Source organism: Sphaeramia orbicularis, chromosome 3 (genome assembly GCF_902148855.1).
Source record: "Sphaeramia orbicularis chromosome 3, fSphaOr1.1, whole genome shotgun sequence".
In the NCBI taxonomy this organism is placed as follows: Eukaryota; Metazoa; Chordata; class Actinopteri; order Kurtiformes; family Apogonidae; genus Sphaeramia; species Sphaeramia orbicularis.
The window spans coordinates 33916257-33940178 of NC_043959.1; the positions used below are offsets into that span (position 1 = coordinate 33916257).

The 23922-nt window shown below is 38.5% G+C and overlaps 1 protein-coding gene across 8 annotated transcripts in view; it reads right to left on the bottom strand.

Moving 5' to 3' along the window:
* kif13ba (kinesin family member 13Ba) overlaps positions 1-3476 on the bottom strand; it is a 40007-nt gene extending 36531 nt beyond the window's left edge. For 7 of the 8 annotated variants that reach the window (XM_030162747.1, XM_030162739.1, XM_030162762.1 and 4 more), the window contains exon 1: positions 2685-2754. In XM_030162747.1, the coding sequence (XP_030018607.1) occupies positions 2685-2754 (70 nt within the window). Of the gene's footprint in view, positions 1-2684; positions 3032-3246 lie in introns of those variants that run through there. The other variant, XM_030162715.1, reaches the window with a different exon arrangement.
* Between the last annotated feature and the right edge of the window lie 20446 nt (positions 3477-23922).

A 23922-nucleotide genomic window follows, 5' to 3' on the forward strand; every position in this document is an offset into this window, starting at 1 on the left:
TATAGAGCTGATTGGCTGTAGTGTTGCCATTGCTACGCCTGGGGTTGCTGTGTTCTTCGAAGGCCACAGCCATGGGAACATGGACCATTACGCAACGTTAGCAAATATTCATTCAGACTCACTCCCTTCCTGCCTTTGTCCAACTAGGCAACTACACCAGCTCTCCTCCTCAACCTGGGATACACAAGGACAGTGGCCTCAAGGTTAAAGATGAACATTACTTCAGTGTTACAGGTCTGAAAAGGAAATGTGAATGAGGAAAGTTAACATGTACTTGTCAGCCCTCCATAAAACTCCTGCTACTGTGAACCAATGTAACTTTCGGTCACAACAGAGAAGTGTTGACTGAACAGAGCAGCTCTAAGGTGTCGCTGTGCTGAGACCTAAATAACAAATAAGAGTAAGCTGAACAAGAGTGGGAGAGCATTTTTTTCCAAGGTCAATAAAGACTGAGATCTAAATGCCAACTCCTCTGTAACTCAAAACTGATATGGTCTTTGAATATGTTTGTTGTCAAGTACTAACACTGGCAGATGTGGACGGAGGCGCACTTCAAAGAGAAGGCTACCAGGGCGGCATGACTGGAAACGTGGCACTGCTGGCTCCAAATCCATTCCCACTGCCCACTGCCGTCAGCAAGACATTTATTTGCCTGCTTGTCCTCTTTTATCAATGATATGATTGTTTTATCCTTCTTAAAAATGGGACAACCTTGAACAAATGTGTTGAAAACATTAACAGAATAATGATTGTACTCTTTAAATATTGTGTTAATGTTAGAAATTACACAACAACATACAACACAAAGGTCCTGCAGGCTACTCTTCTTTGACACTTACAGCCATGGGAAAATATTTGACAAAACTTATACATGGATTGAGAAACTGCTATTATGGTTACCTCAAATAAACTCTATTGCATCATTATTTATCTGATGACGATGCCTCATATGCCATTCAATATGAAACAAACTGAGACTGTTTGTTCATTTCAGAAACAGTCATTTAAATTGTTTTTACTCATCTTCTGAGCTTTTACTAGGACTGGACCCTAAACACTTTATTTGCAGAATAGAAAAACTTTACAATAAGTTCTCATTTGTGTGAGAGAGGAAGTTTTGGTGATGGTTTTGGCAAAGGAAATTTAGTAAGACAGTTTGTCATCCTCTGTACCTGGCAAGATGGCTGAAAAGAGACCCTGACAACTACACTGCCCCCAATTAATCATGAAGCGTACACTGCAACAAGAGCAAAGGACGAGGACACACTGGGATTTTATCAGGAACAAAGCAGACTAGTAAATCCATACAAATCAAAATGTACCTGATGTCTAATCTTAAGCCTCTAACACACTGGCTTAACATCTACAAATAGTTAAAATACATGGTTGCTGCTCAAAAGCCAAAACACAACTAACCGTGTGTGTCTAAAACAAATCTCTTATCTTTTTAGAGAACACTGAAAATGTCATCTTTCATGACTGCTGGGTTTGTTTCTACGCTAGGGTTTATGATAAATCCTTGCCTATGGGAATAGTGAGGAGATCCGCTGCCTTGGTCTTGTGACCGACTTATAAAGCTCAGCGAGGGGAGCGAGGTATACACGTGATTCATTCTGCCGATTGTCAGTCAACCCCTCTGCCTCATCAGCTCTCTTTCTCCTATCATAGAACACATGGTCTCCCACAGCACAAACATAAATTGGCAAATGACTGCCCATGGATGTGGCTATGAAAATTTGCAATAGAGTCAACCTTACCACTGCAGGATGCATGGAGATTTGTTCAACAAATACTTGTGCATTTATGCCAATCTCTAAAAATTAGAGATGTAGATTTTACACAAAACCAGTTAGAGTTGATGAAATGAAGGAATAGATATGCTGAATTAATAAATACTAAATAGCTATGCAAAGTAATTTTTAGCAGATGCCATTTTTAAAGTCTTATACCTCCCTGTGGCCCAGCTTAAATGTTATCAATGCAAAGCTTTATTGTCAAACTACAGAGTGTCCATAGTGTTTTAGCAAGTGACAGATCAAGTCAAGAAGCTGTTAGCATCTGAATCAGCAAGGACAGGGGAAGAAGGAGTCTCTAACAGAGGATCTTAGACATCAGCTCAGAGTAAAATTTAGCTGTATGGCAAGCCGCCACAAGGGAAGCCCGATGGCAGCACTATGCAAACATGTGCCATCCAGACCAGCCAGCCTACAGCTTTTTTTTTTTTTTCTTTAAATCTGCAGCAGCTCATTTCACTAATGGGTAGTGACTTCTGACTGGCATCTCATTCTCAGGAAATTAAACAAGGAGTAATTAAGTCATGCTCACGATCTAGTGGGTATGCTTACTAAGAGATATAGTTTGTTTATCATGTAAATCTGAGATATTCTATGCTTTAAATTAGTTTGATGATAACAATGGCAATCTCATTTAAAGAGTGTTATTGAAAACAATTACTTTGTAAGGTTCTGAGCCTAATGGATGGGAAGAAGCGATATATATTTAGAATTCATCTATTGTGTATGTCAAGCATCTACAACTGGGACAATTCATCAGAGTTTGTTATAGGTAACATCACAATAAAATGATATCTATTGTTGTGGCTTCTCCTAGCGTGAGACATATGTAGTCCTAGGGCACATTAATGCAATAACAATGCAAAGCTGAGTAACCTTAAGCCTTCTTACCTCTTCTGTTCATGGGCCGTACACGAACAGCCACCTTGACATTGGCGTCGTCTAGGCTGGGCTCCCCCATGCTGACTCCTTATCCTGGGAGGGGAGGTTGTGCTGATCCAAAATAAATCAGCTCTTCGCCTGAACAAGCATCCAAAATCCTGAAAAAGATGCGCTAGCCGAACAGTCGGCCAGCTAGCTTCGCTCAGCTTTGCTCCATAGACCAGGCATGTCCACGAAAAAAACAAAAAAAAAAAACAAAAAGGCTAGGCAAAATCCCGCAGGAAGCCAGCCACCGCCGCTTATCTTCTTCTGCTGCTCATATTCAAGGCTAATTTAGATCCACAGATGTGTGGAGGCTGAAAAGAAAAGCAGAGATGTAAATTAGGCATAATATTACAGCTGCTGGTGGATGATGAGCCTGAGCACACATATGCTATCTCCAAGGCAAAAAAGGGCTAGCCAGCTAATTTGCCAGGCAAACTGAAGGGGGGCAGCGGCAGGAAAGAAGCAAGTTTCCTACTATTTGACGACATAACATCCCTAGACATTAACCCGTATTTGTGCTACCTACCCTGTACGATTCATCGCAGAGGTGGCACCGTTAACCTACACCTACAATCGAGAGAGAGCCCCAGAGAAACGCCTGGCGTTGATCTACAGCTTCCCAACGGAATCCACTATGTCCTCCCTCCGTGTCGAGCTACAAACATCCAGCTGTATCCACCCTTCCGCCAGAGCTTTACCTTCACATTAAAAGCGTGTCGTTTAAACTTCAAGTCAAATATCAAATTACACAAACGTTTGTTAATAATTACAACAGACTAATTAGAAATTGGGTAATAATACCTACATTTTTAATATGTGTTTAGCTAACTTCGGCGCTAGCCAAAACACACAGACATGACGTTGCTGCTAAGCTACGTAAGAGTGCCGGGTGGTGACCGCTGTCAAGTGTCAAACTGCCGAAAAGCAACTTCTGAAGTCGTCAAATTTTCTCACTTCCACCAGTTTACGCTCTGTTCAGCAACTTTGAAATACTCTGTTCTCTACAGTTTGTTGCTCTATACTTACAAATCGGGGAATAAACTTTGTGTAGTTGTCCTCTCAGTCTGTAAGCAGTTCCTCAGGGGGACATTACTCTTCCAGCCCGAACCGTTATGTCAGCTTACCGTTTAGTTCGGCCACGGACTGGACTTGATAAGGTAAAGTCCTCTTTTAGTCAGGTACCCGGGGAAAAAGTACGGATAACTGACGACTAATGGTGTCCCTTTGGTGAAATAACAAGACAAAAGTGCTTTTTAACGAGTGTGATGAAGACCCCGGGCAATCACGCGACACTTCCGCTGTCCACTATCGAAGGGGCTCTGTGAACAACACTTCCCACGGAGATTTCAGAATAAACCCACGGAAGTACATCTGTCCACATCAAGTCCACTCACCTCGGATAACTTCACTTTTATTTCAAAAAGTACAGTCACAACGTCAATCATGAAATAGCCTCAGTTTTTATAATAGCATACTATTTCTACCAGCTTGCACAAAACAGTACACTTCTGTGGAATATTTCGCTTTAATCTGAACACACACAGTTCAGGTTGTTTATAACAATATCTACATCCATGCGCTAAACTGTTTATAAAACGACTCCAAACTGCAAATACTAAAAAGGAGAAAAAGCCACACTGTCAGTAATGAAGGTTTTTTATATTTATTTATTTTATTTTTTATTTTTAAAGAAATATGAAAGAAAAAAAAAAGAAAAAAAAAAAAAAAAAAAAAAACAGACAAGGCATATTACTATTTAATGATTCAACTGTATAAAACGTGGGTTTATGACATGACATAAATTGTTTCATGTGTGTTTAGCTGAAAACAACATAAATATTGTATAAGTGACTTGCTATGTAAACGTGTTCTGGCCCCTAATCCAAAACTGTAAGTCTGTTCATTAAAATACACACAAGAACAGGCTCATATTACTTAGAAAATTAATGCCCGGAAGTACAAACACATGCATTAATGAAACAAAGACTTTTGACTACCATGTCAACAGCTCAGCTTGAAAAACTGGGGGGTTTCTGACATCTGCTGGTGGAACTGCAGTCACACTCCATGCCATTTAAAGTAGTCTGTAAGGATTCTATGGTGTAGGGAATATAAATCTGGGTTTATTTTAATTACACTCATGAAAAATTGTTAACAAATGTAATCAGACCAATTTAATCACACAAAAGTTTGACACAGTCTTGGATAAAATTATCTGAGTAATATAAGTAAGAGCAGGGGCCATAATAGTGCATCAAAAAACAAACATAACACTCAAGTATTTCAACATACTCTACTCCACTATAAGGAGGTATTCTAAAGTAAATAAAATTAATGAGGGTGTCTTCCTTACATAAAGTATGAAAACCTACAATGGTAATAATGGAATCAATCTGAGGAATTTTAAACAGATGTTTGAATTATTATTGTGTTAGGCCAACCCATTAAGGTAATTCTTGGTAACTTTGCACATGCATGTATATGGTACACTGTACATGGTGTGAACCATACAAATTCATTATTTTTCACTGTCTAATTCTGTATAACTGTAACTGTAACACTGATTTGGCTTCCATGTTATAATTACTTACATAAACGTGGGAACTTATAACGTCATGAACTCTCTAAGAGATGCTTAAATCTAAAAGCCTGTAGGGCAGGGGTTCCCAAAGTGGGGTACACGTATCCTCAAGGGTACTTGGAAGAAGCTCAGGGGGCACTTGAAATTTTTTGGGAAAAATATATTAAATAAGTCATCATGTTCTGAATACAAAATAAATAATGAGAATTATTACTGAAACATAAAACACAATAAATATATTCATACTGTATAATAAAATTAACACTCCTGACCTTATTTCATTTCAATATTTAAATTTTTTATACTATTATTATTATTGTCTGTCATTTTGTTTATGCTTTGGTAACATTTCAAGAACATTTGTATTTTATATTATTCGAGATGAGTTTATTTGAGTAATTAAGTAGCCTAATTATTTTTTTTGATGATGAAGGGTTAATTTATTCATTCATGAGCATTTAATATATTTTTCTTAGCCATGAAAGAGGGTTCTTTTTAGTTTATATTTTGCACAAAATTGGCTTATAAAGATGTTATTTCTAATATATTAAAGTTAAATATATGTCGTCTGTTTACAAAGTTTTGAAAATAAAAACAGACACCTTCGGCACAGGAATGAATTTCGTCTCATTTTTGTTCAATCCAAATTGCTGGAGTGAGAGTTGAGGGTACTTGGCTAAAAAAATATATTTCAGGGGGTACTCCACTGTAAAAAGTTTGAGAACCATTGCTGTAGGATATGTTATTAAGGTATGGGACCTTCCACAAAGGTCACTCGTCATTCTCTCATGTTCCCTGTTACTCTCTATAATCCCAACTAACATTTGCCTTTGCTTTCAGTAAATATTTATTACAGTTGTTTGAGAAACATGGAGATTTACAAAGTATTTTACATGGCGATTGTTGGAATATCATTCAGAACCAGACATGAGAATGGATGTCAGAGAATCAGCTGGGTAGAGATGTGTTTTTTGTAAGACATTCTTATAGTACTGGCTGTTGCTCTTTCTTTTGAGGCCACCAGAGGACACTCTGCTCCCAGATGTACCAGCTTTTAGTTTACTGTGTAAACCATTCTTTGCAGAAAACGGTGATCTTCGTTTTATGTTCTGTTGCAGGCTATAGTTGGCTCATTACGTTATGAAATAGACTGAGATGCAGACTCATGAAACACATGCAGTATAATTGATGCATTAGTATGAGAAAATAGTAATCTTATACTCAAAAAGGGGTCAGTGAAAAATATTTAAAATCACCAAAACAGGGACAGGGAGATAATCTGAAGCAGAGTCTGACTGCTTTATTTAGATGAGTATGGGTACAGAATTATAATCAGGGATAATGAAGCAATACAAACAACATAATGCTTAATTTTTTTGGAGGTTTTTTTCCACTATAGGGAGTTTTACCTATAGATTTTTTTTTAAATGTTTGTTGATGTGATCATGGTATATGGTTATACAAATCAAATTGAATTGAAATGCTATTGTAGGTGCAAAATGAGATAACATTAGTTGAAAGGACTTATCTGGTTGTTGACAATGAATTAGTTGTACACATGCAAATTTACCAACATTCAGACTCTCAAATGGGACACAGAATGGCTAATGGGGAACAGGTGAACAGGCAAGAAGTGGGATCAGGTGGTTGGCATGGAGGGAAATTTGCTGAAATTTGCCAAAAGCATCAGTGATGGCAACAGGGATTGCCATCACTGATGCTTTCAGTGAAATGGACATAAGTGAGACTGAGGAACTTATGTGCTCTATTGAGTGCACAAACGCAGAAACCATTCTCTTAATTTTTTAGGTGTTCAACTGAACAAAAGTAAAAATCATCTGTTTTCATTTTTAAGGATCTTTAATGCAAATAACTAACTTCCACATACTTTGCCATTCACCACAATTAATATCCCTTTTTTAGTGTTCTGCTCTCGTCAGATAACGCACATGGCAACTTGCGTGACGTATGGATGTACGTATTACCATGCGCTCAGAAGGAAGTCATTGAGTGGATGTCAGCCGATTACTGAAACACACCACTCCCTCTAATACGTAAGAGACCTGGAAATAGCTGCTTTAAAAAGATGATGAGGAAGCAGGGTATCACGACGAAAGGGATGTCACAGCTCTCACTATGATGGACAGTAAGTGACTGAATTAAAAAAAGTAAAGTAAATGCACCACAGGTCTATTTATTTTCTATTTAGCTGGTTAATTCAAAGTAAATGTTTGCACCACCTGACCAAGGAGGACCTGGAGGGCTCGGAGTGATTAAGACTCCCAAAGGGTTTTCTTATGCAAAGGGCAGCAGCTTTGAAGAATATTAAGATCTCCTCCTCGTTCTGTCTTTATTATGCCATTTCAATTTGCATCATCGACTCAAGGTAATGAGGAATTAGCCCCTTGTTATCTTACTCAGACAGAAACATACAGTAAAAAACAAGTCAAATAAGAGGTCAAATGTCAATGGAGAGATAAACACTGGATGAGAACGTAAATGCGAAGGTCAATGCCAGTTCATTTCAGGTTGGTATTTTTGTTTAATTAATATTTATTGAAACAATTAATTACCATAGGATCAGTTAATCTAATTTTTTTTGTATAGTAGGTGGTCAGATACTTATATATCAGGTTACATTACTATTTGAATTTTTGTAACTTACTTTGTCTGTTAAACTGTAAAATGATATGTAATGATAAAGGTGACAAAACTTATGAAGAGCTTGTAAAGTTATAGAGCAGAGAACACACATGAAAAGACCCATGTGAATGTGCATGTGTTGTCTAAGCAATTATCATGTCATTTGATGTAACACTGTTACAGGCAGTTGTGAGTTTTTGGCTCCCTTGTGAGAACAAAATGCATCTTAACCCATAAAGACCCAAACATCCACAGGTGACCAAAATCTTCTACTGATATAAAATGTTTAAAAATTCTGATCCATTAATCCTATCAACCCATGTAAATAACTGGTGTAAAATACAGTTTGTCATCTTTTCATGGTCATCAGATATGACCCATTTGGATGTTCAGAGGCTCCGTAGTGAACGTGGAAACACTGTCATCTTCTACAACACTGATTCACCAGTAAAACCCATGGAGTTGGATCAATGACAGTGGATGGAGACACTGGGTTTATGTTCAGTTCATGTGTTGAAAAAGTCACATTTTCTTCATTTTTCCCTGTTTCTGATATTATGACAATTAACTTTGATCTGAGCTTTTATCATCATCTACATGATTAGTGAATTAAATATAGAAAAATTCCAGATTTTCATTGAAAAAATGCAAAATACAGAGTATAATATTATAATAAATGGTGATAAATTACTCAAGAAAGGTTAAATAGAGAGAAAAATTCATTTGGGAACTGCCGAAAAAGTAACACTGGTCTTTATGGGTTTAAGTAGATGCAAGACGAATAGTAGTTGCACAACTACTGGGCAATTGGGCTCCAAAACGAAGCACATGTAGAAATATGATAAAGTTGTAATAAGGATGGCTGCTGCTGGGAATGGCTGCCATAGACTTACTTGAACGTATCTTCAAAAAATACTGAGTCAATATTTTTCCAGGAATCATTGCGGTCTTATGCCTATTATTTTGACCCTATATTTTTCTTCACTAATAAGATCCTAGGTTAAATAGACCCTCTGGTGTCGGCCATGTCAGGCTTTGATTGATTGGTCTATATAGCTGCTGGCTTGGACCATGGAGATTTTTTATTTATTTTTTAAAATAAAACATATGTTTTTCCTTACAGGCAGCTCAACTATAGATGTGGTTTATAGGTTACAATAGGTTAAAATGACTCCGTGAATAACATGACAGAATGTTAATGGAAGTTTTTTTTCGCTGAGTTGGTATACCAGTATTTAGCATTAGGTCACCGCCCCTTGTCCAAATACGGTCATGTCCAGACATCATGATGACCAAATCACAAATTGCTGACGTCAAATTGGCAGTTCATTAACCAATAGGTGATACTGTGCTTCCTCTGTCCACTTATTCAAGGATTTAACTTTCAAGGATTCAAGGATTTTTATTGTCATACCAGCACATATTTACACAAGATGGCACGAAATTTGGTACTCGAGGTCCCAGATTTTAGCCCAATAAGATCTATATATAAACAATATGTACATAAAAAGACTTTTGTATAATAATAAAAATAAGATAAAGAAAAAGAAAAGACCTATGTAGAAAAACACTTGTGCATGTGCAAAAATGCGAGGGGAGGAAGTCGGATTGGCCACTGGCCTGTATTGCACTTAACATTGTGAGGTAGTGTATGAATTGTATGCACATCGCAGGTGGTGCAAGACATTGTCCATGACAAAAGGTCATGTCTACACACTCCAAAATCTAACAGTGAGACATTTTCATTTTCATTTTCATTCATTTTCATTTGGATGTTCATTTGATCATAAGTTTTGAAAAATTTAAAAGTCACCTGAAAGTTAACCATCATGCACAACAGTGATTCCAGAAACAAAAAAACAATACATTGAGGGAAGTGCATATGAAAACAAGCACAAGAAAAAGGGCAAATTACTTGTTTCTTGTAATGGAAAACATTGTATTTAGGTGAGGGTAAGTGGCCAATAAATGAAAACACAACATGGGTGTCCAGAATGCCCATCTATTACTTTTATTATGAAGATATAAATCATTTACACAGTACCTAACAGACTTTTCGTGGATTAGGCTTATTTATAGGGATGTGGGATTTAAGCGTCGCTTTAAAGTTAGGGGTTGAGTAAGGTTTAGGCATGTTATGATTATATTAAGTTTCCATTTTCCAGGGAATGATTAGATGTCAGTGTAATATCCAGCAAACTCATGGAAACACAACATGAGTGTGTGTGTGTGTGTGTGTGTGTGTGTGTGTGTGTGTGTGTGTGTGTGTGCATTGGTATTTGTGGTTTAGAGGGACATTTCACATGACTACGCACCTGGGCTCCGAGGACCTATGTGGTTTAGCCGGACCATGCCAGAGTCCTCATAAAACAAAGAGTGTTACTGTGTTATTGAGTGTCTAAATAACACTTTTTCGCTTTTTCTTTGAAAGTCCTTATGTACCACTTGACCTGACTTTGAGTGTATCCCAGTGTATAGGACAGCGTCTCCACTGGCCAGTGGTGGAACTGCACTTCCTTACACATTTTCGATACACACGTCAAATTTGGATTTGCGATTTGGCGGGCTTTCTTCTGATTGGCTGGTTTTTGTCAGTGGGCGGTACCTACAATACGTCGACTCCAAGGTCCGCCCACACCGTCTCCAGACCTTCGGGACGTTTAAAAATGAAATACTGTAGGAGGATGTCGCTGCTTGGTGGACTAACTAACGGAGTAAACACATACAAGTAAGGGTTTTTAATCTAATTCAGCCTCTTTTTGCTGATTGTGTGTCAAGCCATCGATGTGTGTGTTCTTTGCACATGGTAAAGTTAGATGAGAGAGCTAACGCTCATTAGCTAACGCTGCTATGGCTAAAAGCTTTGCTAATAAGAGGTCAAGGACAGCCGACAGCTCAGGTTTGGTTTTTGGATTCAATAGTTATAAACCAGTATATGTTATGGCACCATTGTTGGTTTTGTGTCCTGCAGCAAGCTATAGCTTGCTCATTAATTAAGCCTAATTAACATAACGTTGTGCAGTCTTTAACTGTAAGTGTACACAGAGAGTAGACAGCAGTCTGACAGCTCAGGTTTGGCCTTATGATTGAAAAGTAACAGCACTGTATATAATATGACACCGTTGTTAGTTTTCTGTATGTGCAGCAAGCTACGGTGGTTGTTAATTAAGCCTCGTTAACGTTCCGGTGTGCATGCGGGGCAGGGGGAGAGGAGGACAGACAGCAGCAGGACAGCTCAGGTTTGGCTTTTTGGGGAAAATATGAACCACAGCAGGATATTTTATACTGTAACGTAGGGGTGTGCAATTAATCGAAATTCAATTACGATTTCGATTATTACACGCAACGATTACAAAAATTATGAAATCGAGAAAAAACGATTATTAATTTTGAGTTGTTTAATTCACGCGCACGCAAGCTACCATGCGCTGCTCTGCCCCGCCCCCTCTAAGCTACAGCTGCCTGCTAGCCGGCAGGTCCACCCAAAGAGGAAAGTTGTACCTAGCGGTCTGGAAAAATAGTAGGAGAATCGCAGCAGAAGTGTTTGGTAAACAAAAAAGGCAAGTCAAATTCAAATGTATGGAATCACTTTAGGTTTGATGAAGAGCAAAAACCCATTACGTGCAAAAAGTGTTTCGTAGTTGTGTCCGCACCGACCGGTAACACAGCAAACCTTTTTAACCATCTAAAGTATAACCATCGCGACCTTTATCATAATCTTATGAAAAACTAAAACACATAAAAAAAAACTCCGTCTACAACTTCGTCCGCAATGCAATCTTCAGTCTCCGAATCTCTTTACGCTGCAACTCCCGTATTAACCTAACTGAAACTTCACGGCACGCCACCGAATTCATTATGTTTCATACTACATTGAACATATTTGAATTTATAATTTGCACTTTACGTGAGTTTTTTTTTTATTGCTCCAGTTCTATGGCAAGTCTAGAGCAGTTTAATTCCAGTGCACTATTTGTTTACAAAAGGAAACATGCTTGAATTTACAGTATACTTATTTGCATTCAAAGATTATTTTGTTTCGTACAAAAGTGAACATACATTGTTTTAATGGTTAAAAGCTTTATTTATATTTAAAGAGTATATCTTACATTGTTTTGCAAGAAAAAAATAAACAACTTTAAGGTTAACAAATAATCGTTTTCAATAATTGCGATTTCAATTATTGCTAAAATAATCGTGATTTTTTTTTTTTTTTTTTTTTTTCTATAATGAGCAGCCGTACTGTAACCAAGGCCGCCTTAATGCACGGGCTAACCGGGGCTGTAGCCCAGGGGCCTACTGACTTAAAGGGCCTATCATTTTTACGTACTCCATAAGCATAAAAACTAACATCGATTTGTAATTTGTCAGTTTTCCTGTCTATCTTTTTATACGTACTGTACGCACGTCTGAAGCTGCATATTGATCCCAATTGGTAAGCCCCAGCCCGTGCAGGTGGAGTTAACAGCCACAGAGGGGGAGAAGGAGGGGGAGACACAGAAGCATCAGGGGGGGGGAGGAGAGCCAGATGAACCTTTCAGCTGTGACCCGGGTCGTTGGGGAAACAACTTTGACCAGCAACAGGTACGCGCATACTGGGTGAAAATGGGACCAGAGACCAGCCAAACTCCAGACACAGTGTGCATCAGAGCGTGTATACAAGCATCAGAGACGGGATTGTTCTAGAACTCATTTCAGCCGCAAACTAAATAACGGAGAGTGTGTTAGTAGAGAATGGCTGTTATTCACCATCAGCAGGCAGTGTGTTTTGTTTTGCATGCAAGATATTTGGTGAAAAAAATGAAAAGTCGGTATTTGCTAATGGGGGATATTCAGATTGGAAACATGCAGGTGATCGCACAGCAGAACACGAAACTGGTGACACCCACAGAAAGGCCATGATCACTTATATCAATCAAGCAGCTGGCCGTGGGACAGTGGACTCAGAACTAAAAAAAACAGTTTGATGAGTGTGAATATTGGACACAGGTTCTACAGAGGGTTGTTGCTGTTGTGAAGTATTTAGCTGAGCATGGGCTAACTTTCAAGAGTGATAGCCACAGGTTTGGAGACACCAACAATGGAAATGATTTGGGCAGTATGGAACTGATCAGCCAGTTTGATCCTTTTTTAAAGGTTCATTTTGAAAAATATGGAAACGCTAGCAGAGGAACTCCATCCAACCTTTCTCTAAATGTGTGTGAGGAATTCATACAGCTGATGGCACAGAAGGTGCTGGATGAAAATATCAGTCGAATGAAAGTTGCAAAGTATTTTGCTTTCAATGTGGACCCCACACCAGATATTCCACATCTGGACCCGCTGACTTTCATTCTGTGCTATGTATCGCCAGAGGGCTGTATAGAAGAGCGCTTTGTAAAGTTCCTCCCCATTGAAAGCCATACAGGAGAAGCACTTTATCTCCATGTCACTGTCCATGGTGCTGTGTGTGTTTGTGTGAGCTGGGGGGGGGGGGGGGGGTGAGTTTATGCCTATGTGCAGGTGCATGGGTTCTCAGGCTTTATAGTTTGATCTGTTGCTGCTGTTAAATAATTGTTTTTCCTGACAGTTGATGGTTGGTGACAATAATTTTTATCATGAAGTCAAACTTCCATCCATCTTGGTTACAATCTACTCGCTGTTGTAGATTACCAAGATATTATATTTTATAATGAGGCTTGGTAATTTTGAAGGATGGGACAGGGGGGCCTACAACACCTCCCTCAGCCCCGGGGCCTACCATTAGGTTAAGGTGGCCCTGACTGTAACAATTATGTGATGATAGGATACCACTTTAAAATGTTCATGGCCTGCTTTGTGTAACACATGAGGGGGAAACAAACCTGACCTGTACCTGGTGCATGTAGTTAACTGAGGAGGCTAGGGGCAGGTGTTCTGAGCAATCAGCACACAGTTGAGCCTGCTTTAAATGTTGGCCTTTACACTAGTTCTTATTACTCATCAGTTTGGGACTGACAGATTGAACAGGTAGAGGAGGATCTGAATGTCTTTCTCCTGTTGTTGGTTCACAGTTTTTTGAAGCATGCGTCTAGCTGAACTCTCTCAGTAATTAGTCTCTTGTAGTTATGTTTTTAAATAAGAATCAAACAATCAGAAATTAATCTGATGTCAAAATCACTATAGTGATAACCCCGGTTTGTGTTAATCTCACAAAGTTCTTGGACCCAAAATCATAATGTGGCTCCTATCACTGTCATATCACAAAAACAAAATGCTGCTGACCTGCTTTTACTTTTATTAGTGTAATATTATTGCAGTAATAATCTATAGTGAATGAAGAAGAGTGAAAGAAGGAAGATGTGACTTAGAGACTGAGGATGGTGATGCAGAGAATCAGTCAGATTGAACACCATTTAATTTTTTTTATATGAAAACCATGGCTGCTAGTGGACTCCAGTTAAAATATTTCCCTTGCCATAGCCTTGTCAGTGTGGTTCTTTTGGAAGTTCACTGGAATTGGTTCTATAAGTGAAACTGTTTCATGTTGTGGGGGACATTGTGCACTATCAAAACATGTAACAACTAAAGCATTGGGTGGCAGAATGCAGTTCAGCCTTATGTAGTCAAGAACAGCTGCACATACAGCAACGGTCATCCTTCTCCTGTTAATGTCATGCAGACTCCAAACAGTGCATTTCTATAGTGAAAAGGTGTTTCTCCACTTAGGGAGAGACACATGCACTACACAGCCAGGAAACTTAATGGGTTCTTCAAATGTGAACCTGTTTACCTACTGTTGAACAACATTTTATCTGAAGAGTAGCAAGGGCCCTATTCCTCCTGTTGCATATGACAACAGCCAGAGCCATTCAGCTGTCAGCAACCAGAATCAGACAAGTCCAGTGGTCAGTCTGCCCAACACAGTCAGAAAGGTAAAATAAATCCAATTTCTGGCTTAACTTTGGGCAAAATATCACAACTGCAAATGTGGTGCTATGTGTGTGTGTGTACTGACATGAGTATGACATGGTTTGTATGGACAGTAGTATGGTTTATATGGACATGGTTTGTGTGGACGATGGTATATAAGGTAGGAGGTAGAAAGTGGCCTAAAGCCTAAATAGGTTGGGAACTGCTGACTTAGAAGATAGTAGTTTTTGGAATCTATAGACTATAGTCATGTGATCGGATAAGTGACTTAACAACTGTTTCAGAGTGGATTTGTGTCTGACAAAAGACTTTCAGTAGCACAGCCATAATACCTTTCTTGTAATGTTACATAAGCAACATCCTATCTTCACATATTTAAGATATCCCTCTTTTTTTTCTTCTTTTTGCAGGGTCTTGATGAGGAAATGCATTCAACAGTTTGTGGAGCTTCAAATTCCCCATCCACAGTCAAAAATATTAATGAGGTATAGCTTCATAAGTGATAGATTTTAATCAGTATCTTACATTGATTGTATCTTGTAAAGCTATCTAGAGATTCAAAACAAAGTTTTCCTCTGTGTCCTTGTCAACAAGAGGATGGTTTCTTTTATTAAAGCCTCAAATGTCCTTTCTGGTGGTACATTTCCAGTACCTGTCTCTTTATTGTCCCTCTCCTATTTGTTTTATCCATTACAGGTGCTGACCGACAGCAACCAGAGCCAGTCAGCTGTGAGCGACCAGAATCAGACAAGTCCAGTGGTCAGTCCACCTAACATGGTCAGAAAGGTAAATTAAATCCGATTTATGGCTTAACTGGGGCAAAATTTCACGACTGCAAACATGTTTCATTGATGCTGTGTGTGAATAGAATAGGCTTTATTATGATTACACCAGTTGTGCAATGAAATTGCAGATGGTCTCTGCCAGGGACAGTGCACATACATCTGATAACAAAACAATAAGATACAGACATATCTTTTAAAAAAACAACAACTTTAAATTATAAAAGTGTGCATTGAAAAATATATGCAAATTAGAGAGATACAGTATGAAAGGCTAAGATTTTAAAAAACGCAGTAGTAGTAGTAGTGTAAGTAATGTAAACACATGTGTTACAGTGACATGTCAGTACACAGTGTGTGTACTGACATGAGTATGGCATGGTTTGTGTGGACAGTGTTATGGTTTATGTGGACATGGTTTGTGTGGACGATGGTATAGAAGGATTCTCTCATAACATTCTTTTCAACGCTTCAGTCAGTATATATGAGTGTATATGTGTGTCGAACTGTGGCCTAACCAAATGTCACTTACGAAGTCCTTATGGTTTATATAGTCCTGCCACCATATGGAGTTGAAAGAAGCATCATATTGGTTTTTAACAAATACTTGAATTACTATACTTGATTTTTTTTATGTTGGTTAAGTGTGTACGGTGGGTTGTTGACTTACATGTCTGCAGTAGATAAACAATGAAGTAATCCAGTGCTGATTTCATGAGTCAGTGTTACCTTAGAAGATGGTAGTTTTTGGAATCTACAGACTGTAGTCATGTGGTCGGCTAAGTGACTTAAGAACTGTTTCAGAGTGGATTTGTGTCTTACAAAAGACTTTCAGAGGCACAGCCATAATACCTTTCTTTTAATGTTACATAAACAACATCCTATCCTCACATATTTAAGATATCCCTCTTTTTTTTCTTCTTTTTGCAGGGTCTTGATGAGGAAATGCATTCAACAGTTTGTGGAGCTTCAAATTCCCCATCCACAGTCAAAAATATTAATGAGGTATAGCTTCATAAGTGATAGATTTTAATCAGTATCTTGCATTGATTGTATCTTGTAAAGTTATCTAGAGATACCAGAGATATCCTTTCTGGTGGAACATTCCCAGTACCTGTCTCTTTATTGTCCCTCTCCTATTTGTTTTATCCATTAAAGGTGCCAACTGACAGCAATCAGAACCAGTCAGCTGTGAGCGACCAGAATCAGACAAGTCCAGTGGTCAGTCCACCCAACACAGTCAGAAAGGTAAATTAAATCCAATTTCCTGCTTAGTAATGTTTGATGAAATATTGCATGAGTGTGACATGGTTTATATCAGATATTAAAGTTCTCCGTCACCACGACGGATTTCCGTCAAATGGAAAAACTAAGGGGGGAAAAAAGTCATATTGAAGTAACTTCCCCACGTGTTTCGCGGAGTCCAGTCGGCACCGCGATCCTGTCCTGGGTCTGCTGTCCTGAATCTGCATGAGGAGGAGGTGATAAACACTGTTCTAAAGTGCAAAAGTAAGTATCCACTGACTGTCATGATATTGACATGATTGTTAAAAGAGTCATAAATAACTTTGCAAAACCTCTAACCCATATCTGTAACTTATCATTCCATTCAGGTCATTTCCCAAATAAAATGAAAATAGCAAAAGTCATTCCACTGCACAAAAATGAGAGTAAACACAGCTACACAATGTACAAATTTTCCAGGTCATATGAAATCTGGAGTTTGTAGACGTTCGTGGAGGGGGCATGTCTACGATGTCCAGATTTTGTACAAACCCATCGTTTTTAAGAATCTTTGTGACCTAAGTATTGGCGCTCTTTCCTTGAAAATGACAACATCCGGTCTCAGAAAATGAAAAAGACAGGCATTTTTGGTCCATTTTTCCATTTCTGTCAGGTAATAACTTTCTTTTTTGTTACTAGAAAGAGAAAACGAACATCAGAGAAGTAACAATAAATGAACAGCATTATGGTTCTTTGTAGCAACGACACCAGCGCCACCACCTGGAGCTCCTACAGTATAGAGGGTCTGCACATACATCACTTCTCCCCCAGGCCACGCCCCTCTCAGTCAGACTGAGTGTCTTAAACCAACCTGCTCAACATGACTGAGTATAGCAGTAAACACAGCCAGAGTGGGAAAATGTGAAATCTGAAATTAAATGAAGGACAACTGGACTGGACATGGATGTGTATGAGCTACCAAAGAACAAGTGGTCCATGAACACTGACATGTGGACAGAAATGGAGTATCCGGACATCCAGGGTGGAGGGGATCAGCGCTATTTTTACATGAAGCAAATATACATGGTTTCATCATGACTGACAACCAGGCTCCAAAACTAGGGCCCAGAACCAGCTGATCCAAAGGCTCCAAAACTAGGGTCCAGAACCAGCTGATCCAAAGTGCATTTCCGGTCAAGGGTGGACTGACCCCAGTGAATATATGCATGATCTACTGGGACTGAGCAGATTTACTGAGTCTAGTTCAGATCCAGTCCTTTATCCAACACAGATACTACTGCTGTGGACCAGCAGGGCACCACTGGATTCTGGGAAATTAGCAGATTTACACCACCTGTTTTTAAATTGCGACATTATTCTTCTAATATTATGGTTTTATTGTTGGAATATGACGACTTTAATCTCATAAACGAATGACATTTTTCTGAGTTCTTTTTGTAACTACAACTTTATTCTCATAACATTGTGATTCTTTTTGTATTCAACTTTATTCTCATAAAATTATGGGTTTTATATCTGTTTTATGACTTTATACTCGTAGTCACAAGTGTTTTTCTTTTCTTCTGTGGTCCTAATACTCTGTCGTAGCTTTATTCTCCAGTTCCCCCGTATTTGTAAAACTAGGTTGGCCTCCGTTTCATTTAGTTTACTAATCATGTAGGAGCACAAGGTTCACAATCACAAAATGAAGACAAAAACCATGGAAGATCTGATCATGAAACCAAGAGCTGCACTAAGAAGGAACATTAGCCAAAACAATAGGTCATTTAAGGTGTAATTTTACCCAAAAATACAGCATCAATGAATGTTAGCGGACACCAAACAGGATCCACAGATCTAGGTTTGGTTTCCTGGATTTGTGGATCCATCTCCTTCTCTTTTCTTTGTCTTTGGGTGTCTGTAAAACGATAGCTCCGACTGCTTTAAGAACCTGTTCATACAATCAATCACACAACAGCTCTTTCCCCATTTTTAATTAAATATTGTTCTTCAGTTTAGACAGGATTGAAGCCAACGCTGTCACTCATCTCCCTCTCTCTGCCACTCAGTGGGTGGAACTGCGGTGACTTCCGCTAGTGCTGACGTCACGTGCAGACCCTCTATTGTTTGCCACAGAAGTTCAAGCCTTCAGGTAGTGAGTACTCCACTTTACATTTCAGTCAGGAGCTTTGATGTCACTTTTTTCTAACTTCAATCAAGTCACAATCCACCAAATCATCTCATAATGAAGTCCAGTTAAAAGATTGTCGTGTCTGGTGCAGCATTAACCGACAGTATGTGAACCAAGGGAAGCTGGGAGCAGCCGGACTGGGAAGCCACACAACAAAAGAGGTGAGGTGGGAGCTTTGCCACACCGTCACTTGTTTGACATTAACTTTTGATTTATATGAATAATGCATCTCTTCTTTTCTTCAGTACAAACTGCTTCTGTATCTGAGCCATCAGAAACAAGTGACTGCTGCCAAGGTCCATCCAGGCTTTATGTTAACAGTGAGCACAAACCCAAAAATATATATTTTTTTTTTGTTTTTGTGTTTTTGGTTTTTTTTGACACTTTTATGAACATTTTAGTTTTACAAAACAAGAACATGAAATTGAGGTCTAGATATGGCGATTATAACATCAAACATGCACACAACATCAAATACTTTTATTAACTAGTACTGTCACTGTTTGTAAAGTCTGTCCATTTTCTCCAGCGCCTTTTTCAGGGCTCCTCCTGGAGCCGCAGGGTAAAAGTCAGCTGTTCCATCAGTCAAATGTTTTCTGCGATAGAAATAAAAAAGCCTGTTGCGGGTGGCTCTTTCTGTAGCCAACATTTTGCTGTGACTCTTTTAGCTGATGTCAACAGAATCTTTTGGAGATAAACATTGTCTGAATTAGGGCTGCTCGATTATAGGGAAAAAAAATAATCACGATTATTTTAGCAATAATTGAAATCACGATTATTAAAAACGATTATTTTTTAACCTTAAAGTTGTTTATTTTTTTTCTTCCGAAGCAATGTAAAATATACTCTTTAAACATAAATAAAGCTTTTAACCACTAAAACAAAGTATGTTCACTTTTGTATGAAACAAAAAAATCTTTGAATGCAAATAAGTATACTGTAAATTCAAGTATGTTTCCTTTTGTAAATAAATAGTGCACTGTAATTAAACTGCTATAGACTTGCCATAGAACTGTAGCAATAAAAAAAAATTAAAAAAAAAACTCACGTGAAGTGCAAATTATAAATTCAACTATGTTCAATGTAGGATGAAACAGTAAATTCAGTGGCGTGCCATGAGGTTTCAGTTAAGGCCTTCTGTATACAGCAGCCATCTAGAATACGTACGTTAAGGTTATACGGGTTAGGTTAATACGGGAGTTGCAGCATAAAGAGATTCGGAGACTGAAGATTGCATTGCGGACTAAGTTGTTTTTATGTGTTTTAGTTTTTCATAAGATTATGATAAAGGTGGCGGTGGTTAAACTTTAAATGGTTAAAAAGGTTTGTTGTGTTACCGGTCGGTGTGGACACAACTACGAAACATTTTTTGCACTTGATGTGTTTTTGCTCTTCGTCTTCTTCATCAAACCCAAAGTGATTCCATACAATTGAATTGGACTTGCCTTTTTTTGTTTACCAAGCACTTCTGCTGTGATTCTTCTGCCATTTTTCCAGACCGCTAGGTCCAACTTTCCTCTTGGGGTGGACCAGCCGGCTAGCAGGCAGCAGTAGCTTAGAGGGGGGCGGGGCAGAGCAGCTCATGGTAGCTTGCGTGCGTGTGAATTAAAACAACTCAAAATTAATAATAGTTTTTTCTCGATTACATAATTTTTGTAATCGTTGCGTGTAATAATCGAAATCGTAATTGAATTTCGATTAATTGCACAGCCCTAGTCTGAATCCAGTTTGTCTGGGAAGCAACCAAGATACAGTACAGTAAAGGAGCAACTGATGTGAAACTGATCTTTTGCTGGTTTTGAAATGTACAGACAGATTAGAAACAGCCAGATGAACAAATAGAATAGAATAGAATAGCCTTTATTGTCATTGTGTGTACAATGAAATTAGGAAAATTAATATCGTTAGACACTTCTGGACTTTCTTTTTTGTTACTAGAAAGAAAATGAAAATCAATCTGTTTTTTAAATTTGGTTTCTCTGTTTTGACACTGAAAAAGAAAAACACCTTGAAATTCCGTTTTAATTTGTCTGTTTTAAAATGAAAATCAATTACCCACTAGTTTTCCTTTTGTTTCTGAAAAGAAAATCCAATTACCAAAAGATACACTGACTGGTTTTTAACAAGCACATCAGAATTTCATTGTGTGTGCTCTGTGTATACAGTGACAATACAAGGAATGTTGAATCTTCTCCCTCCGCTCTGTTCTCTGCATGTGTTTCTAACTGCCTGTCTAACCCCCCCTCCTTCGCTTCATGTCTCTGTCATCCCTTCTTCTTTTACTATTCTCTCAGTCTGACTGGGGGAATGGGTGAGGAAAATGGAGAGGGGCCATTTTTCCAGACCACAACTCCTGCCAAACCCCCTGCGCCGGCCAGCGAGTAGGAAGAGAAGGAGGAACTGGTCAGAAACCATCTGTAGAAGTCCAGACTGAGCTCTCAGATTTGGTGGGAAACACCGTTTGAAACCCCGACCCCTGCCTTGTGTTCCGTCTTATGTGTTCAGTTAGACAGCGTTGTACCAGATCTTTCCTCATACATCACTCATATTTGATTTCTTTTTTCTCTCTTGTTTGTGTTCAAAGCTTGAAGGGTCATTCTCCACCTGCCCCGTTCAGTGACGACAACGAAGACGATGATCTGGACTGGCTAAACTGACATGACATGCAACCACAATAGTGTCTGTTTTTTTTTTTTTTTTTGAATGGTCAACACTGTAGTAAGTAAGTAAGTAAGTAAAGCTTTATTTATATAGCACTTTTTAAAACAACATGTTACAAAGTGCTTCACATAAAGGAGACATAGATAAGAACAAATAGGAAAGACAAGAATAAGAAAACAGTTTCAACATGCAGATACAAACTTTCTGGCACAAGCAACACACACTGAACGAACACCATGGCCACATATGTCACAAACAACCCCTAAGACAGACCCACAACCAACACTGAATACAGCAACACACAGACACAATATAGATGGAAACAAACCTCCATACACAAATATATGCACACACACACTACACTGTCCTGATTTAATGAAATGTTTGTTTATAAAAGTGAGTTTTTAAAAGTCGCTCGAAGGCGGATAAAGAGGAATGTGGTGCTTTCCCATCTGTCTGCAAGGAGAAGCTCATGCTGATGAACTGAAGGAAAAGTCAAACAGATGAACAACTTCTCTGCGGTTTCACATTGACTGAGCTGCTGCCACAGCTTCACGGAGGACAAAACTACAATCCCTGGCTTTTATTCTGGTTAAAATAACAAGCCTGTAATTCACAGAAACTGCTTTTCTTTAATTGTGTCATATCTGTTGGTGATACGATTTAATGCCCAACTTTTTACACAGCACTGTAGCAGATTATTTAGTTGGATCAGCAGTTACCCTGTTTATGTCTGTGGTTTCAGACTGTATCGTGAAATGGTTTTTAATTATTAGCTCGCTGCTTTAAGAATGACTTTTACACAATTTTGCTAAAATGACATTCATTCCTGAATATAAATGAGATGAAATTGTGGCCTTCATTGCCCATCATAATGTTTTCATTCATTCATTTTCTGAACCTGCTTTATCCTCACTAGGGTCGCTGGAGTCTATCCCAGCTACACAGGGGCGAAGGCGGGGTACACCCTGGACAAGTCTCCAGTTCATCGCAGGGCTGAACATATAGAGACAAACAATCACTGTCACATTCACACCTGTGGGCAATTTAGATTAACCAGTTAACCTATCGGTGCATGTCTTTGGATGGTGGGAGGAAGCCGGAGTACCTGGAGAGAACCCACGCAGACACGGGGAGAACAGGTAAACTCCACACAGAAAGGTCCCACCCCCCATCAACGGTGTTGGAATCCAACCCAGGACCTTCTGTCTGTGAGGCACCAGTGCTAACCACTGCACCACCAAGTTGCTCATCGTAATGTTCTGTTCATGTTAAATCTGTTTTTGTCTGCCATATTTTTAAGTCCTCTGAAGATGTTATTTTCTCTCCTCCATTCACTTGTTTATTTATTTCTCTGAATATCCACTGCACATATATTCATGAAACCTGGATGAAGCGTAGAGCGTCGGCCATGGATGAACCCAGTAGTTTATGGAGCAGACATGTACAAATTGGATACTACATTTTTTAAATTTATTTATTTTTTCTCATTGCAAGATTTTGATTGAATTAAATGACTTTCTGCAGGGGTATGTCCTACTTTTTTGGTTTTTCACATTGTTTACATCTATTGTATATTTATTGTATAGTTAATTACTTTGGAATCAATGAGCCTGGTGCTTGTGGATCAAATATTTGCCACCAGATACCACTGATTTAATTATTGCCTTTGGAAGTTTTTGTTGAAATAGTAAACTAATTATTATGCTGGAGTTCAGTCTCATGTTAAACTTCAAAATATGGAAATGAACGATCATACCATTAGATTGAAGTGTCAAAACATGAATTCAAACCCAATGAGATGTTTGTTTTAAAAAGATGCAATAATATTTCTAATTTGGACTTAAATCTAATGCTGTTTATTGTAATGTACATAAAAGCCTGAATTATTTAGTTCAAGGCTGTTGTAAATGTGTTTTTCCATGATTATTTTTTTTTATACTGAAAATGTTGAGTTGATGTTGTGACTCCTTTGAGCCAGCAATAAGAGCTTAAGGCCCTCGTAAACCGTTATTGTAGCCAAACAGAAGCACCGCACTGGTCATAACTTGGATCAAAGCCCAAACTAATATGAAATATTCGGTTACAGTCATGTGAAAGGTAGGTTTATTCCAGTGGCAGTAGGTTTGGTGTAGGGTTATTAGTTGATTGTTGACCTCAAAATGAAAGACACTTGTATATATATTTTTTAATTTTTATTTATTTATTTTTTTTCATTTTTCTCCTTTT